The sequence below is a fragment of the Pteropus vampyrus genome, unplaced genomic scaffold, assembly GCF_000151845.1.
Source record: "Pteropus vampyrus isolate Shadow unplaced genomic scaffold, Pvam_2.0 Scaffold20, whole genome shotgun sequence".
In the NCBI taxonomy this organism is placed as follows: domain Eukaryota; kingdom Metazoa; phylum Chordata; class Mammalia; order Chiroptera; family Pteropodidae; genus Pteropus; species Pteropus vampyrus.
In genome coordinates this window covers 12397580-12412952 of record NW_011888801.1, presented here as the reverse complement: position 1 = coordinate 12412952, position 15373 = coordinate 12397580, and the positions used below count along the sequence as shown (strand labels likewise).

Sequence of the window (15373 nt, the reverse complement as noted above, 5' to 3'; positions counted from 1 at the left end):
TGATTATGAATTAGCCTTTCAGCCCTAGTCTCTGCGTCTGAAATATTTTTTCTACGTACCTGTGCACTTGAATTGTTTCCTCTTCCTGTTCCCAGCCTCAGGGTGACTTGCCCATTTTGGCTTGTACCCTGAGCTCACAGTATTTAACTCCCCGTGACTAGAACAGTATCACCACCATTAGGTAGTCTCTGCCTACACTACTGGCTGGCCACTTTCAGTGAACCATGTCCACCAAGTCAAGACTGTATTGCTTCAAGGTCTCAAGCAAGTCTTCATAGGAATATGCATATAATTTAATAAAGTCTGAAATGCCAGAAATGGTCCATGCACTAGCAACAAGTAGATAAACATTTCTCCAAGTGAATGAAGATTGAATTAGCATCTCTTGAAACTACTAAAAGGATTAGACTATTTTGAGAACTGTATCATTTCTTAATGTCTACTCTATTAATACAATTAATATTAAAGAAACCTTGAAAATAGCTACTCTTCCAACTGACCAGTGAGAGTAACAGATTATGCTGGAAGGAAAAATGAATGCATTTATCTAGGCTTTTACAAGGAATGAAAGCCTGCAAGTATTTAACAGGCCCAGAAAAACCCTGATTCTACATTAAGCTGCATGAGTGCATGCTATTGTTTCAAGAAACCATCTCACAGATACTAAAGAAGATTCTTGTGAAGAATGTGTAATTGGCTATCTCCAAACATTTTATTTTTTTTTAGGCGAAGCAACCCTTGGTTGACCTCACAGACTGCAAGGACCTTGTTAACTTACAATGCTTTATTTTTTTATTTTTTACGCCTACGGCACCTGGTCTTCCTACGTGGTCTCCCATCCAAGTACTAACCAGGCCCGACTCTGCTTAGCTTCTGAGATCAGACGGGATCAGGCGTGTTCAGGGTAGCATGGCCGTAGACTCTCCAAACATTTACTTTTGTGGGCAGACATCAACTAGTCCCAAATCTTTTTGATGATTTAACATGTTCAACTGCCTAAGAAAAGGCATCACTAGGAATGAATTTACAGACAACTGAAAACAGCTGACAGGTGGTGAGACTAAGTGCAGGAAGGAAAATGGTATTGTTGCAGAACAAAAAGAAAGCTACCTTTACTTCCCTGAAGTTTAAGCTTTCCAAAAAGCACTGACACAGCAGGAACACCATAAGGCCAGATAAATGGATTCCATTATTCGAAAAAGCCAGTTACAGGACAAGAGACCAGGCATGATGCTAGCAAAAAGATAAAACCTTGGAAGAAATGCCCTGCGCATGTAGTGAGATGAGTACTCTTTTACACTGCGAGTAGCTGTGTAAATGAAAATTCTCTGGGCAGCAATATGGCAATATTTATAAAAAACCTAAGATTTTTTTCCATCTTAAATAATCTTTTAAAAGTTCATATTCACTAGGCCCATTTTTAGAAAGGTAATCTAAGAAAATGTACAAAGATTTATATATAATGATGTTCAATGCCTTGGTTATATTTTCCAAAACGATGTAAAATAATCCAAATATTCAATAGGGAATTGAAAAAAATAAATATTCCATCAAGCAGATGGAATATTAGTCACTTTTTTAAAAACTGTTTTCAATGGCTATATGTGACATAACATCTTAATACTGTAAGAATATATGTAGCAGAAAAAAGATTAAAAAGAAACATTTGAATGTAAATAGTGGTAACATCTGACAATAGAATTTTGAATGATTTTATTTGCTTTTTAGATTCTTTCCTATGTTTTCCAAAATTTCTGTAATTACACATCTTTAAAACTAGAAAAAAATGTGTGTATGTTTTAAGAACAACCTTTACTATAATAGGTTTATGAATTCTCTATCTACACAAAGAATATATGGTTCCATGTCACTTACCTGCCCCGTGCTCCGTACTGGGTTTCCGGAAGCTGAAATGCACATCTCAGGGACAAATGTATGTACACTAACTTATTTGTTATAAAATCTCACCAGGCACATGTGGCTTTTGATACACAATACAATCCAAGTAGAGTATCATAAAACACATCACTAAAGTATACTAAAATAAGGTTATTTACTTAAAAATGATACATTAGACGTAATTTATACATAGAACAAAGCAGTTAATGGTAAACTTAATAAGGCACCTTTTAAGCTAGATGCTGTATAAAATACATTTAGTGTGTTACATACCAAAGATGAATCTGTATTTTTGGTGTTTTACAACTGCATAATGAAACTGCTTGTTTTTTTAACCCTTCTTTCAAGGTCTCTGTACAACTTCTCTAATTAAGCTATAATGATATTTTCATTTTATACAATATATACTACATTTTAGTTTTTAAATGGGCAAGGACAACAGTCATTAGAAGAGCTTAAATAATTCCACTGAAAGCATAGTACAAAGCACAAGCTAAAATTACAATATATTTAATCCTTTTCAAAAGCAGTATTCACATACTTTCCTTGTGGGATGATCATTACATGTGGCTCCATTTGATGCTGCTCTAGATTTATTTTGGTTTTTATGAATATGTCAGCTGTCTGCAATTTTCACTGTGACACTCGTAACAGTACGGAGGCAAGAACTGCTACACTGCTATTTTAACATCTGACCTAAGCAAATAACATTACCATACTTTTGAATGGTACAAGAGGTGTGATAATCCTTTTAAAAATCAGTATTTCTGTTGTTGAAATTATTTTAGATATTTAGAAACATTTCAAAACAACATGTACGAAAAGAAATATAAGTGATTTAATTCATAAAATCTTCTCTGGAATAAATTATTCATCAATATCAAATTTGACTTTGGGCTAACTTAGAGATTCATGATTCTTTAAAACTGTATTGTATTTTTGTTTTAAACAGAAACAAAAAATCTGGGGGAGAAAGGCACTATATTTCTGAGTGAATAAATAATAAATCTGGCACATTGTAGAAAAACGATTTTCAAAAACTATAGGTCACTTTCTAAGTTTAGAAATACTTCTAGACATTGAAAAGGCAACATGATATATTGATTGGAATAGCTTTTGTGAAAATATTTCCAGAGAAATAAGATTCAAATTTTATGCTTTGGAAACTTGTTCAATAAAAAGGCACAAGGAAAGCTGAGAATACATTGAAGCCAATTCTAATGTGCCTTTAATTCTAGAGATATTTACTAGTATAAAAAGAATTCATAAGAAAAATTTTCTTTGAGGGTTAACTTTTGTTATATCCAGGTAGCTCTGAGTTTTTTGATTTTATGTTTTAATTATTTAAAGGAATGACAGACAGAAGCCATACATTTTTTAAAATGCTAAATTGTGATACCAAATAATGGCTTTTAGGGTTTTATGACTATTAACTATAGTACTATGTAATACTTCCTTCCTCTTCCTCTTTAAATATTTCACTTATTGAGTGAACTCAGAAATTTAAGAGTAAGATGGAGGAAGAAAATAAATATCATGCAACTTTTTTTAGACTTTAAGATTTCAAATATTTTGAAATCTTAAAAAGCATCGTTTGCTTTTTAAAAACAGGTTATACTAGAAAATATTTTTACTGAACAAGTCTCTAACATTAATTCTTGATATCATGTTTAATGGATCAATTTAATTTAAAAGAATTATTACAGCTGTCTTGTACTTATATACTATTTGCAATGTTTTGCTTCCACATACTATTTTAACATTTCTAAGACTAGAGCTTGCCTTTCCTTACATATTTTATTATTAACATAACAAGTGATTTTCAAGATTTGTAGTTTATCAAATAAAAAATAAATCAAGGTTAACCTTAGACTAAGGAGATTTGAACTCATAAGTGTTCTTAAATCACATGGCAATTTAGATAAAAATATCTATAAATTTCAGTATAGACATGGGGAAAACATTTAGAAAAAGCAAGTTATTGGGTACTACCAAATGTCAATTTACTTACCTTGATGAACATTTCTAACTTGAGTTGTTAGGTGAAAATTATTAAACTTAGCCAAAACTGTTAAAGCAAGTTTCAAATGTGTGAAGTTTGATGTACAGACAGATATACAAGTTTCAGCCTTAAGTGCTAGTTAAATTTTGGTAATGAATGAATACATGCTCTGATTCCTTCCCTTTAAAGTTATTTTGACCATGTTGTGAAAAATCACATTTATGTTATATTCAAAGAACATTGTCTCACTTTATGCACCCATGAGTAGTTTGTTCAGAATAAGATATTAATATTTAAAAGGCATTACAGAAGTATAAAAAGTTTAAGTAAATTAAAATTATTCCTTGGGATAACAAGGCATTCATAAAATATGTAGCATTTTCTTGAATAACAGCTATATGGTATAGATAGTAAGTACTGACTAGATACTTAGCTTTTGTGCCTGACCCTTCATTGTCCTCCCAAGTTATGGAACAGAAATCATAAAATCAAAAACCTCAAATGATTTAAGTGTCTAAAACAGTTGCTGATAAACTTATATCAGCTCTGAAATAGACACTTCTATTTAGAGGATTCTTTCATAAAGGAAAATTGAGATGATAGTATCTTAATGAAAGTCTATGCCTGAAGTTAACAAAGTCCTAGGTTTGATTCACTACTTTGAATGTATTAGTTCTGAAAATTCATATGTAGTTCTACTTTGTAATATTTTCTTCTAATCTTTTATTTTTTTCCCCTTAATGATGGGATGTGAGGTACATGTGAGCTGGTTTCTACAGTATGAATGTATGTACATATATAAAATATGATTGTAAAAGGAGCAGGTGTTTTGCAAATAAAGCATATTACACACAAAATATAAATAACTTCCCTTTTAAAAGTTACTGAGAATAAAGAATACAGAATGTGGTTATAGGCACTTAACATTGCTATCAAATGTAGTAATTAGTAATTCACTTCAAGAAGAAGTGTTTTCTTTACAAGGTTCATGGCATTGGGAGTTCCAACTTTGGATAGGATGCTTTTTAGGACAAAAATAATAATTACCAAAAACAAAAAAAGATGGTGGTAAGAGAAAAACAGTTCAAATTTACGGGCACTTTCAACTTCTTTTGGCCTTTTATCAACTTTTATGTTAAAAATAAAGTTGGTGGAGAAGCTAGCTCACCTGCAAGGTAAATGGCTTTTATGTGATTGGCAAATCTTGGTCAGATCATGCATTTTTAAAGCACAAAATCAACTACCACTAATATGTTCCTGTGCATTCATAAATTATTTTCTTCTAATTCAAATAGCAACAGAGAAATCCTGGTGTGCATGTGTGTGTACACACACCATTATCAAAGCATGACAAACTATCATAAACTAAGCAGTATCCCAAACAAATCATAATCCATAGGCTGTTTACAAAGGTAGAATACAAATAGATTAAATTTTTCAGGTAGAAGGCAAATGTATATTTCTCCATCTCTGCTGAATTCATTTATCTTCTTAAGGCTTTCACAGAAAGCACCATTTTATGAACAGGTAATTCAGTACCCAGAGTTTGACTGGAGACTTATTAATTAGGATTGAAGTCTTGATGCAGTTCATAAAAACCCAATAAAAAAAAAAAAGGCATCAAAAACCACATTTAAAATAAAGCTGTCCATATATGAAGAATTAAGTGTTCAGAAGTTCCCAGCTTATATTCTACGGAGTACTGAAAGGTTTAATATTAGCAGCCTGTGAAGGTGTAGTGAGGAAAGAGTCTGAGAACCAAGTTAACATCCTTATTCTACTCTAATTCCACCCGTTCCTTAGGTGAAAACAGTTCTTGCAGTCCAGAGTTTCTTCTCATGATTGCTTAACTGTCAAATCTTTACATCTTGGGATTCAACCATCTTAGCAAGTGTCTTCTTGATTCTCAGAGCTGTAAGTCTAGAAGCTGGATTGTGGGCCCAGCACTCTGACATTAGCTTCAAAACTGCTCGTAGACACTGAAAAGTAAAGAGAATGTAGTGAGCAGGTAAATATCTTTGGTGACACCAATCAATTCCTCAAAGAACTGAGTTCAACTTACTTCATCACTGTTCCATCGATTAGACACAATTGGCCGCAAACGTTTGACACACACAACCTCACGCATGTCTTCATATGATGGATCACTGGGTACCATGTTGTAATATGGCAACTGGTATTCTTCTACTATCCCTGTAGGGAATAAGAAAACATAGTGGGCACAAAAGGGTGGCTGGACAAAATATATTAATCTATTCAGCTTACTGAACTATGGAACTAAAACCGATTCCTACATAAAGAAGAAAAAAATACTTGAGTGGATGATTAACTTTTAATAGAAAATGTATGTTATCGCTCTCTCTTTTTTTTTAATGTCTAATTATTTCCCCTACATTCATCGGGATCCCAATTATAGCTGTGGACATACCAATATATTATCTCTAAAAAAAAGAAGGGTGAAACACTCACTTACCCTAAATTTTAAGCTAATTATTTATGTACACAATTGTTCCTACTAACAATGAATGCAGTCATTATTTTTGTTTTGTTCTGCAGTAGAAAGACACCATGATATATAGAAAAGAGATAACACAGCAAGCCTGAGACTGTTATCCTTACATAGGCCTGCTTACAAGGCTGGCCTCCGGATAGTTTATGGGAACTTGCCTGGTGGACAGCTTCCTACACTGATCAAAAACTCCCTAAATGATAAGAATGGTGCAATGTGCCTAGACTATTTGTACAAACATGGTTTGTACAAATATGGTTTATGCTGAACACCTGCTTTCTTAGAGTTTGGAATTTTGGTACACACTAGGCAGAGAGTGCCCATGTGACCAGCCTCCAATAAAATCTTTGGGAACTAAGTCTCTAATAACTTCCCTAGATGATACTATTTAACACATTGTTGGAGGAATTAAGTGCATCCTGTGTGATTCTACTGGGAGAGGACTTTAGAAAATGTGCCCGATTTCCTCCAAACTTTGCCCCATGTACTTTTCCCTTTGCTGATTTTGCTTTGTATCCCGTCACTGTAATAAATTTTAGTTGTGAGGACAACTACATACGGAGTCCTATGAGTCCTTCTAGTGAAATCATAGAACTTGGGAGTGATCTATGACATACATGACATACAAATGATATAACAAGAGCTGTTAAGTTTTTTTGAATGATGAGGATGCAAACATAACCAGAAACAAATTCCCTAAACTCCTACCTCCTGTGATACAACGACGAGCCATTTCCCAAATTATTAGGCCAAAGCTATAGATGTCCGCCATTATGTAGGGCTGGAAATGGTTTTTATTCAGGCTTTCATCTAGCACTTCTGGAGCCATGTAGCGTTTGGTACCCACCCTGGTATTCAAGGGTACATCGACTTCATTTGTATCGCTGAAACAGAAGATAGATAATATCCAGGTTGATAGTCAAAAATAAAATAGTTTACCTTCCATTTCTATTTTCTAATAGCCTCTCTCTCTCTCTCTCTCTCTATATATATATATACATACACATATATATGTGTATATATATACATATATATAATAAAAATATCTATCTATCAACCATCTATCTATCTATCTATCTATCTATCTATCTATCTATCTATCTATCTATCTATCTACTTATCTATCATCTATCCATCCATCTATCCATCCAAAATCTCTACATTCCTTCAACAGAAATCACTGGGGTCAGATGTATTTTAAAATTTAGTATCTTTCAGATTTTAGAAAAACATTATACCCTTTAAAACTGTGCTACATATTATACCTAGAAGGGTCTAGAGTAGTATTCTTAATCAAAATGATTACTAGTCTGTATTGAAAAATTAAGTATGACTATTCATATGAGGCTGGATAAAGACAATAGATACCGTCAGGTCAGGTTTTGTCACCAAACGAGTTTGGTGTTTCTCTAAGAAAAAGGACAACACTGAATATAAGAAAAAGTGGTAGATAATTATGTCCCAGAACAAGTGAATGTGAAAATAAACTGAGAGGAATCATTTGCTTTCACCATTCTCATGTGATAGAGGATTACATTTTCTTCATGGGTCCAATCATCTTAGTTCTGTTATGAGTAATGTTTACATAATCACATTGACAACCATTAATAAATGATGTTTATTGGTTTTTCAACTTTTGGAGTAAATTTTAGAGTGGGAAGACATGAATGTTTTGTTGTTTAGGTCCTCAATTCTGATAGGTTTAGAAACTACTGTGAAGCATAGGTTAATATATATTTTCCTATATGGCATCTGATAAATATTTGAACCAATAAACACTACATTATTTAAAAAACAGAAACAAAAACAAAAACCAGGGTTAGAACACTGTAATGACCAGAGAAGATTTAATTTTTTTAATGTTTACTTTGGTATGGACTAGTATTTTTATCTTATGGCCTGAAATTAATTCTGAAATGTGAAATGACTGCTGTATTCTAGAGTTATAACAACATTAAAATGATTTCAATAGTTTCTCAAAAATTTTATAATTGTTTAAAAAAATATTAACAACGTATCAAGTAGTGATGGAGAAATGGCATATTTATATCATTTATGGGAGTATAAATTGACGCATGCGCTCTGAAGGCATAACTTGCAATATACCTTAATATGTACATACTCCTCTCTAGGAATCCATTATGAAAAAATACTTGTATAAGTGTTCAAGGATATAATATATATAAATAAAATAAAATGTCCATTAAAAAGCATTTTTTAAATAAGAGAGACAAACCAGAGGCAAATTTAATGCTTAACAATTGGGTCATGACATAAATTATAGTACATTCATATTTTGAAAAACTCTGATCGATACTATTGAAAAAATGAAGTACGTCTATATAAACTGAACAGAAGGATATTTAAGAAAATAAAGGAAACCAAGAATTATGTAGAGTAAAATGCGGTTTTTGTAAACAAAGCAAACAAAACCCACCAAAATAAACCATGACAAAAACCCCAATTACCTATTTATATAACTATGTAACTATGTAAGCATAAATACATGTTTGGAATTGCACTGTCCTGAGATTAACATAATTTCTAAACAGCGGGCAAAGAATCACTCACCTGTTGAATTTAACAGCAAGGCCCAAGTCAGCAATGCAACAACTTCCATTTTTCTTGATGAGAATGTTTTTGCTCTTTAGGTCTCGGTGAGCAATTGCAGGCTTTCCTTGGGTGCCATAAATTTCTGTGTGGAGATGGCACAGACCACAAGCAGCTGAATAAGCCAACTTGAGGAGAGCTCTGGTGTCTAATGTAGCACACTTCAGGAAATCATAGAGAGATCCATTTTCATGGTAGTCAGTAATCAAATAGAGCTGAGTCCAGGAACCTGTACCTTTAATGTCTGCTGCTATAAAACCTGTTTAATTAACGAGTTCAAAAGGTTAGTTATCAGACGTGGCTATGGAGGATAATGAATGCTCATTCAAGATACTCAGAATAACTCAGGTACCATGTAGACATTAAACATTAAATTTGCCTAACAAAATCTCTTGAATTTGTTCCCAAGATTTTTATTTCTGCCATTTACACTTATAACTCTATATTTCTGCAATAAACTTAATATAATGATCATGAAAATTATAATATAACTAAGAAGATCACATAAATAATAATCTGGGAGAGTGTTTACAGCTATGTGATTCCGTAAACATGAAGAGCCATAAAAAAGGAACATGAAAAAGGCTCTCGATTTCAAATCGAAAAGTGGATATATTACAATACTAAAGTTAAAAATGTTCATCTAAGAGTTTGCACCTAATTAAGCCAATTCCATTTTCCCATCAATGCCTCCTTTACAGTCTGGCTTGTTGACAAACAGGTCCATAATAGTGACCCCCTTTCCTTCTCCTTTCTCCTTTAAGAAAAAGGCCAGTAAAAGTGCTGGGTTGAATAGTGTTCTCTCAAATTCATGTACATATGGCAACTGTAAATGTGACTTTATTTTGAAATGGTCTTTGCAGATGTAATGAAATTCAGATCAGGTCATATTAGATTAAAGTGGGTCATAATTAAATGACTGGTATCCTTATAAGAGGCAAATTTGAACACAGACACAGGGGGGAGGCCATGTGATAACAGGGACAGAGATAGGAAAGAGTGCTGTCTCTAAGCCAAGGAACACCACAGATTGCTGGCAATCACCAGAAGGCAAGAAGAAGCAAGGAAGGGTCCTCTCCTAAAGCCTTCAGAGAGCATGGCCCCACCAACACCTTGATTTTAAACTTCAGGCCTCAAAACTCAGAGAAAATAAATTTCCATGGTTTTAAATTACCGAGTTTGTGGTAACTTGTTATGACAGCCTTAGGAAATTGATACAAGTGCCTATTATACTCTTGAGCATTGTGCTATACACTGTCTAAAAGAGAAACAGTAGCTGAAAAGAAAAGTCAGAAAAGCTAGATGAGTTTACGTATCCTACTGACCGGATCATAACTAAATTATTTTCCTACTGTGTAAATGGGAGAGTGGGGAGGAAGAGACCTACTAAGCATAGAATATTAAGCTACATCATATGGTGGTAGCAGTTTAGTTTACAAAAGGCAAAAGGTATATATAAAGTTATCCTATAAAATTACTTACATTACTTAAAAAAGACATGGTTTTTGTTACTGTATGATAAGTCCAATAAACTGACATCACTTCCAATTTGAAACTACCACTGTCTCACCAGTAGGGTAGTAAATAAACCGGCTGGTTGGCATTAAGGGCTTATTGTATTTAAACTGTGTATTTAAACTATGTATTCTACTGGGTTTCCTTTAGCCTAATGCCTATAACGGAATTCACATGTTTTCAGAGCCCATGTGGCAAGCTTCCACCCACACCCTACTAACCTTGTCAGAATATGGAATTGACTGAAATGAAATGTGTACCTACCAAGTATATTTTCATGGCGCATTAGCACAGTTTGATAGATTTCTGTTTCTCGAAACCAGCTAGCTTCTTCAGTGGTAAAAAACACTTTGACTGCTACTTTTTCACCACGCCATTTACCCATCCACACTTCTCCGTATCGGCCTTTACCAACTTGCCGAACCATCTGAATCTGTTTGGCAATAGTTCGCTGAACCTTCATAAAAAAAAAAAAAAAAAAAAATTTTGAGCTCTTGATGAAAAGAACTTATTATTTATATATGTATTTGTCTGAATTCCATCCCACCCTGTTCACAAAATACAGGTACTTATTTGAGACAATACCTGGGGTATAGTAAATGCTTTCATTAATATTTCTTGAATGAAAGATGTACATTAATTACTACCTTTCATTTTCAGAAGCATAGTGGCCATTCTAAATTAAAAATGACACTAAGTTCCAGGATGAAATGCACTTAAAATGGGCTAGATTTTGTGCACACCTAAACTAACTTACTTGAGGAATCATTTTATTGCAGAATCCTTTTATAATTTTTTTCAGAAACTCAGGATTATTGAGGTATCATTTACATATAATAAAATTCACCGTTTTTGAGAACTGTGTTTTGACAAATGTGTAGAGTCATGTAATAGCCATCACTCAAAAAAGTTCCCTTTTAGCCTCTTTAAAGTCAATCCTCCCTCACCCACCCCCAGTCTCTGGCATCACTGATCTGTTTTGTACCTACAGTTTGGCCTTTCTAGAATATCACATAAATAGAAACATACAGCATGTAGTCTTTTGTGTCTCAGCTTTTTCACTTAACATAAAACGCTTTCAAATTCATCATGCTGCATGTATCAGTAGTCTGTTCCTTTTTATTGGTGAGTTGTATTCCACTCTATGAATGTACCACCACTTATCCACATAACAACTGATGAACTTTCGTTTACAATTTGTATCTATTATGAATAAAGCTGCTATAAACATTCACATTCAGGTCTTTGTCTGGCCATGTTTGCATAGCTCTTATGCAAATACTTAGCAGGACTGCTTCGCTGTGTGTTTAAGTTTTCAGTCAACTGTCAAACTATTCTCAAAGTGGCTGTATCACTGTGCATTTCAATCAGCAATATATGAGATTTCTAGTTGATATCCTTAGTCTCAGCCATATTAGTGGATGCATAGTAGCATTTCATTGTGTTAGTTTGTATTCTCTCATGATGATTAGTATCTTTTCATATGCTTATTTGCCATTCTTATATCTTCTTTGGGAAAGTGTCTATTCACATTTTTTGTCCATTTTAAAACTGAATTGTTTGTCTTAATACTGAATTATAAAAGTTCTTTATATACTCTGTAACACAAATTCTTTATCTGATCTTTACCAGTTTGTGACTTTATTTTTCATTTTATTAACAGTGTCTTCAGAATAGGAAAAGCCTTAAATTTTGATAAAGCGCCTAATTTATCACTACAAAATGATTCATTCCTTTTGTGTGCTAAAGAAATCTTTGCTCAACCCGAAGTCACAATGATTTTCTAAAATATTTTCTTTTAAAGGTTTTATATTTTAACTTTTACATTTAGGTCTATGATCTATTCTAAGGTAATTTTGTATATGGAATGAGGTAAGGGTTGGGATTCTCTTTTTGGCAAATGGATGCCCAATTTTTCCTGCACCATTTGTTGAACAGACTGTCTTCCCCACTGAATTATCTGGCACAAAACTCAATTGATCATATATGTGTGTGTCCATTTCTAGACTCTCTATTCTATTTCACTGATAAACATATTTATCCTTATGCTTGCAGCACAGTGTTGATTACTGCAGCTTTATACTAAATCCAGAAATCAGGTAGTGAATTGTTTGGGGTTTTTTTTCTCCAAAACTCTTTTGGCTCTTACAGGTCTTTTTGTATTTCCATATAAATGTTAGAATCAGCTCATCAATTTCTATAAAAGCTTGTTTTGGTTTTGATTTGCATTGAATTGAAACTGTAAGTCAATTTTAGAAAATCTGACATCAATACTGAGTCCTTTGAATCACAAACAGGATATACATCTCCACTTATTTGGGGCTGTTAATTCTTTTTGGCAATGTTTTCTAATTTTCAGTGTACAGGTCTTAACATAAATTTTGTTAAGCTTATTCCATATAGTGAATTTTTTATGATGCTATTTCAACTGATGCAGCTTAAAAAATTTTTAATTCCTAATTGTTTCTTGCCAGTGTACATAAATTCAATGATTTTTGTACAATGACCTTATATTCTACAACCCTGACAAACTCACTTATTGGTTGTTGTAGCTTTATGGTATCATCCTTGAGATTTTTTACATAGACAGTCATGTTGTCTGCATATAAACACAGTTTTACTTTACCTTTCCAATTCGATTACAGAATTATTTAATTCAATGAATTTTTAAATTAGAGATAACTGTATTTAAACAAATACAATTAAACAAATATCTATCTGAATATCTGATGTTTATTATAAGGGTCCTCTCAACCCCTAAATCTGAGTATTTCCTTACATATAACCCTCTTATTGGAATTATTAACAATTCTCTTTAAAATTATTTGTACAAACTGTGTTTTGGTAATATGGTATAATATTGAGGGAAGCATCTTCTCTATGAAAATATGTGGAAGAAACTTCTCTTTGATTTCAGAATCTGAAATAGTTATACTTCTCCCAACCATCAGTTTAATCTTATAGATGTATTTTATACCCAATTCCTCTTCAAGTTGGCTGTTAAAAGCAAAACTTGTGAGCTAACTCTAGCACATATATAATACTTTATGACCATATTTTCTTTCCTAACCTTGCTTGTGGCTCTCTTATTTGCCTATTCTATTTTTCTTATTTCACTCATATTTCTTATTTTTAACTAATTTCATTTTGCATTACTACTGTCATCTTTCCAAATAAGGGAAAAAAATATGCGCAGCAATGTTCTCTAATCTGTAGTAATTATGCTATCTATCATAGGAGGACACATTCTGTATCAATAAATCATTCATGTTTCTGTGACATTTTATCTTACCAATAAAGGTAGTCCAGATCCACTACCAGAACTTTGTGACTGGTCAATAAGGTCTTTTAATGATTCTCCAACTGGAATAAATGCTTCATCCTGTTCCAAATCACGATTATAACGACTTCTGCTTGAGATGCTCTTACAATAATGTCTTTTAAAAAAGCAGAAAATGATCTACATTAAAATTCTACAACTATAAAGTTCAAAAGAAAATTCTGAAGTTGTCAACACCATTATCCTTCCTTTAGACAGGATCATATCAAAATTAGGCTACCATAGGATAATATATCCTCTATTAAAATAATGTCTAGAAATGGCATTTATGAGGTAGATTTCTATACAGCATGCTAAAATGGAAAGATGGCCATGATGCAGTAACAAGTGAAAAAATAGATCAAAAAACAGCATATAAATTGTGATCCTAGCTCTAAAAAGTGTTTAAATTATATATATTTAAATATGTCTAAAAATATCTGAAATTATATATAGCAAGTTATAAATAAGTTATTTCTGGGGATGTAGGAATATACACTTTCTATGTTACATAAGTATTTTCATTGGAATTTGTAAGTATGTATTTTAGTATCAAAATGAACAGTAAATATATTTCCATTTTTAAAAAAAGGAAAAAAGAAGTTTATGGAAAAGAAATCAAACAAGTCCTCTTAATTTATTCTGATAGTTTTGAAGGCTTCTCTTTAAACTTTCAAATTATTAAAGATGCAGATAGAAAGGTAGAGATTAATTTAATTGGCACCCCATGTGTACATCATTTAAGTTTAATAAATATTAACATTATGCTATATCTATTTTAAATATATTTAAAATAAACATTAAAAATATTGGAAGCTCCAGCCATTTCCCTGATAATTCTATTTCCCTCCTTTACTCTCAAAAGGCAAACACTATCCTAAAGGTGATTACATCCTTCTAATGTACGTATTTATATTTTTATCATAACTGTATATATTCATAAACAATATTGTTTCCTGGATACAAATTTACATAAATGGTCTGTTCTATTAATATTTTACACCTTGCTTTTTAATTTAAAAAAACTCCCATGTTTTACATATTTATGCATGCTGATACACGAAAAAAACAGCAGCTCATTTTTGTTGATGCTGAGTGTGTCAGGCATTGTTCTATGACTCACTTCATCTTTATAAAACTCTTAAGAGGTTAAGTATTGTTATTCTCATTTTACAAATAAGGCAACTATGGCCCAGAAGTTCATCATCTCCTCTAAGTCACACAGCTGGCCAAGTAAAGCAGCTGGGATCTAAACCTAGAGGCCCTGATCAGGAATCCATGGTCTTAGTCACTACTATTCTGTCAAGGAAGTGATTTAAATGGTAACTAGTGTTCCTGTTTATGAATTTTGCCACAACTTACCTGATGCCATATTTTAGTTATTCCCAAAAGTCTGTTAATATAAACAGGGCTGCAAAAACCATTTTTGAGCCAGTCTCTTATGAAGATGTTTAAAAATTTCTTGAAGGTATACATATTTTCAATTTTATTGACATCTACCAAATTGCTCTCCAAAGTG

At 32.7% G+C, this 15373-nt stretch overlaps 1 protein-coding gene and 1 non-coding gene across 2 annotated transcripts in view; both read right to left on the bottom strand.

The window, feature by feature from the left end:
• Window positions 1-802: 802 nt before the first annotated feature.
• Window positions 803-921, bottom strand: LOC111736541. The gene has a single exon (XR_002779206.1). It is a non-coding gene; the product is annotated as a 5S ribosomal RNA (ribosomal RNA).
• Window positions 922-2034: 1113 nt separating this feature from the next.
• BMPR1A (bone morphogenetic protein receptor type 1A) overlaps window positions 2035-15373 on the bottom strand; it is a 170390-nt gene continuing 157051 nt past the window's right edge. Inside the window, exons 8-13 of the mRNA XM_011355361.2 lie at window positions 13828-13972; window positions 10800-10992; window positions 8982-9279; window positions 7119-7294; window positions 5964-6094; window positions 2035-5880 (exon numbers count right to left, since the gene is read on the bottom strand). Coding sequence (XP_011353663.1) covers window positions 5755-5880; window positions 5964-6094; window positions 7119-7294; window positions 8982-9279; window positions 10800-10992; window positions 13828-13972 — 1069 coding nt within the window. The 3' untranslated portion in view covers window positions 2035-5754. The remainder of the gene's footprint in view (window positions 5881-5963; window positions 6095-7118; window positions 7295-8981; window positions 9280-10799; window positions 10993-13827; window positions 13973-15373) is intronic.